Source organism: Antrostomus carolinensis, unplaced genomic scaffold (genome assembly GCF_000700745.2).
Source record: "Antrostomus carolinensis isolate BGI_N321 unplaced genomic scaffold, ASM70074v2 scaffold1649, whole genome shotgun sequence".
Taxonomy (NCBI): Eukaryota; Metazoa; Chordata; class Aves; order Caprimulgiformes; family Caprimulgidae; genus Antrostomus; species Antrostomus carolinensis.
In genome coordinates this window covers 13,484-17,772 of record NW_010340520.1, presented here as the reverse complement: position 1 = coordinate 17,772, position 4,289 = coordinate 13,484, and the positions used below count along the sequence as shown (strand labels likewise).

The following is a 4,289-nucleotide window of genomic DNA, read 5'->3' as shown; positions in this document are numbered from 1 at the left end:
AGCAGATCAAGGCTTTGGCAGAGATAAAGACCAGGGGCTGTGCCATCCCCAGTCCCTTCCCTAAGGAACTGGGATGACACAGAGCTTCTCGTGATCTCTTTTCTGATGGGAGCAAGTGTCAAAAACACCAGGGATGTGATGGGGGCTGAAGGAGGAAGAGATACACTGTGATTTGTAGGCCCTTCACTTTGGGCAGGGGGGGCTGGAGGAGAGGAGAGGTGGGAGGCCCTACAGCAGGGCCTGTAGGTATAGGACAAGGGATGATGGTTTTAAACTAAAAGAGGGGAGATTCTGACCAGATATAAGGAAGAATATTTTTTACAATGAGGGTGGAGAAAAACTGGCACAGGTTGCCCAGAGAGGTGGTAGAAGCCCCATCCCTGGAAACATTCAAGGTCAGGTTGGAGGGAGCTCTGAGCAACCTGATCTGGTTGAAGATGTCCCTGGTCATGGCAGGGGGGGTTGGACTAGATGACCTTGAAAGGTCCCTTCCCACCCAAACCATGCTGTGATTCTATGGGCTGGAGGTAGGTGAGAGGACACTAGAGACACCAGACCCAGCAGGCAGTGCAGGCAGCAGTGGGAATTTCATCCTCTGAATGCGACACACGTTGCCAAAATCTTCAGTAGCTGCCTCTTCGTTTTTTTTGCAGATATCAGATCTCTTAATGGTTACTAGTCCCTTGGGCCAGACAAACAACAAGCCATCTCAGGTCATTTACCAGACAGGTCCAGATGCTTTCAGACTGTTCCTGACCAGGAAGTAATTAAGTGGCTTCCTATTTGTATTCTCACAAGCTCCACTTGTCTGCAAGTGCTTGTTAGTCACAATATGAGCTAGAGAGTGTTTGCAGCTCAGCAGCCAGCACTCTATGAAGCCCCAAGGCCCAGTTCATCTCAATGACTGGTAATAAGGCATTCCCCAACCTCATCTGGAGCCAGTTTGATTCACTGGCTATTAGGAACCAAACTCATGAAGCCACAGAGATGCTCAAAGCATGGCTGAAAGCCACTGGCACTGTGGGTGTAGCCCTAAATCCTCCTGGGTTATCTACTTAGAGGCAACATCCTTCTCTCCTGGAGGAGATGCATGCCCAGTGTTTCCCATCCCTCCCAGTCCCTTGGTACTTGCAGTGGTTTTCTGAGGTAATGCACTCCTTGTAGCATATGAGAGGGAAAGGGCAGGTCACTGGGGGCCTGGCAGAGCAGAGAAGTGAGGAGCTACCTGCAGAGGGAATCATAGAATCATAGAATGGTTTGGGTTGGAAGGGACCTTAAAGATCATCCAATTCCAACCCCCCTGCCATCAGCAGGGACACCTTTGAGCAACCACTAGACCAGGTTGCTCAAAGTCTCATCCAACCTGGCCTTCAACGCTTCCAGGAAGGAGCAACCACAGCTTCTCTGGGCAACCTGGGCCAGGGTCTGACCACCCTCACAGCAAAGAGTTTCTTCCTAACATCTCATCTCAATCTCCCCTCTTCCACTTTAAAGCCATCACCCCTTGTTCTATCACTCCCTGTGCTCGTCCAAAGTCCCTCCCCAGCCTTCCTGGAGCCCCTTTCAGGTACTTGAAGGCTGCTAGAAGGTCTCTCGGGAGCCTTTAATTTCTTCCTAATATCTAATCTAAACCTACCCTCTTTCAGTTTGAAGCCATTATGCCTTGTTCTAGGAGGGGTGTTCCAGCCCTCTGATCATCCTCATGGCCTCCTCTGGACTTGTTCCAGCAGGTCCATATCCTTATGTTGGGAGCCCCAGAACTAGACGCAGTACGCCAGGTGGCATCTCAGGAGAGTGGAGTAGAGGGGCAGAATCCCCTCCCTCCACCTACTGCCCACGCTGCTCTGGGTGCAGCCCAGGACACGGTTATTGGCCTCTGTGCTGCCAGCGCACGTTGCCGCCTCACGTTGAGCTTCTCATCCACCAGCACCCCAAGTCCTTCTCCTCAGGGCTGCTCTTGATCCATTTTCCACTCAGCCTGGATTTGTGCTTGGGAAGGTGAGGGTCTCCTGGAGCACGAGCAGAAGAGGAGGAGGGTTGGATTGGAAGTGGAGAAGGCTTCCTGGACTCTTGGTCTGACCCAGGCCAAAAGGCAACATCAGCTGGAAGCAACCCATGTACACAGCGCATGCCCTGTGCCCCTGCCTACCTCAGGCAGCTTGACTCGTCCCTCCTGGAAGGAGCAGGAGCTGGGGTCGTGAGTGCAGACGTGGCGGTACTTGCACCAGTGACACCGGTAAGGGCTCTCCACGCATGACAGGCACCTGGAATTGGAGAGAAAGAGTAGTCACTTGGCAATCCAGGCCCCATCAACCAAAAGGACAGACCTTGAGGCTGATATAGTGTTTCTCAGAGGGCAATATAGCCCAGCAAACATTGTTCTTGCCATCACAAGCAGAAGGGCATTGGCTTTGCACCGACCCAACACCATCAGGTCTCAGGATGATGCTGGACTAGCCATGGCTTGAGTTGGTTGCCACCGTGATCACAAGTGTCTCATATTAATTAGTTAATATAATTGTAACTGGAGTAATAATAAACATGTGTTGGATTTTAGTTGCCTTTTTACAGCTTTTAGTCAGACTGTCAACAAGTTCTCAGCTTCATACATAAGACTTGTTCCCCTTTTTGCTCGTAACAAAATCTTGAGTGTGACAAAAACATAAAAGATCAGGGAATGGTTGGAAACTGCTACAGCCTCACTGCCTCCACGTTGAAGTGCACCAGTGTCCTGGGAGCTGCCAACACATCATGGGAAGGTGGACAAGAAAGAGGCTGGTGGGTAGAATGCTGCCCGTGGAGGGTTGTCCTTGTGCACCAGCAGTCCATCCTCCCACTCTCACTCATGATACAGAGGCCAAACACAAACTGGGATGCACCAAGGTCAGAAAGTCAAGGATGAAACAAGGAATTTTCTCCCTGTGTGTCCCACAAATTTATTACTGTGAAATCTGCACAGGGTGATGGGGTTCCTGCAAATATGTTAACTCTATTCTTCTTTTCTTTGTCTCAGAAGAGAGGGAAAGACAACTGTAGCAGCTGCCCAGGAAGCAAAGAGAATATTTAGGAAGTTACCTATTCAAGGTGAACAAAAGAGCCATTCCCTCCATCTTACAAGGTTTTGCTCTCCTGTGCCCCATAGACTCTGTAGAATAAGAGCTGCAAACACCTCTCCTGACTGTGTCACAGCACTAACTCGTACCTACATCACACTTTTTTTTTTTTTACTATGTATTTAATTCAATATCTGTTCACCAGCAACCAAACTGCGCCATAACAAGCTCTTTGCACAGACAAATGGTAGAGATTCCTGGTCGCTCACACTGTTGGAGATCTTCATGCAGTTGCAGGCTCTGAAGTACCTGGAGGGGACCTGGGGTGGAAAATTTTCCTGGTTCTTATGTATCACCGGGTATTCAATGGGCAGGAGTGAAAAAATTGCCTCCAGTCAAGCTTGGCTGAACCCAACATGCAGACACACACCTTCTCCCCTGTCTCTGTGAAATCTCGTTCAACTCCAATCCACTTTCAGCTCTGGTACAGTGAGCTGTTCTTCAAATTGGTAACAAGTGCTTGCTCTGATACATCAAATTAAAAATGGATCGTGTATTATAGTTTGTCAAGTAAGAAACCAAAACATGCCATAAATATTTAACACCACCATCTCTTCTGCTCTCCCCCCCAACACTTGCTTTCTGACACTGTTTGTCAAAGCAGCAGGAACACGGAAATAGGATTTGCCTTTCCTTGTGAATTGCTGAGCCGCAGTAATTATCTGCTTTTGGCACTTCTTATGGCTCAGTGGTGGGGACAGAGCCACTCAGCCTTGCTCAGGGGTGGATCAACCTACTGGAAGAGCATCTTTCTTCAGGAAAGCTGCAGACTTGCTCCAGTGGGGCAGCTTCTGAGCACTCTTGAGTACCAGCTGAAACCCAGAGGAATAGGGTGCAGGGCAGGAAAGGAGCTCACAGGATGGAAAAGATGGTCTTGAGGGAATCAGCTGGGTGTTCCCTGCTCAGTTCATATAATGCAGGAACCAGCAGCTCCTGTCTTTCTAGATCTGAGGGCCTAAGACCATGCTAACCACCTGGGACAGGCTCATACTTCTGGGACTGACAACATGGATGAGGGCTGGAGGTGCTTATGTGCAGGTAGGATCCAGCAATCCACAAACAGCTGCTTTAGTAGGAAGACAAAGGGGCCATTTGCTGAGGTCATGGAAACTTTTAACTCCCTTCCTTGGCAAACTCCCACTGATGTGATGCTCTTCTGCTTGAGGGACATGTGAG

The 4,289-nt window shown here is 49.5% G+C and overlaps 1 protein-coding gene across 1 annotated transcript in view; it reads right to left on the bottom strand.

Moving 5' to 3' along the window:
* LOC104531307 (plexin-A4) overlaps nucleotides 1–4,289 on the bottom strand; it is a gene marked incomplete at its 5' end in the record, with an annotated part of 117,462 nt that overhangs the window by 106,323 nt on the left and 6,850 nt on the right. The window contains one exon of the mRNA XM_010176159.1: nucleotides 2,150–2,264. Coding sequence (XP_010174461.1) covers nucleotides 2,150–2,264 — 115 coding nt within the window. The remainder of the gene's footprint in view (nucleotides 1–2,149; nucleotides 2,265–4,289) is intronic.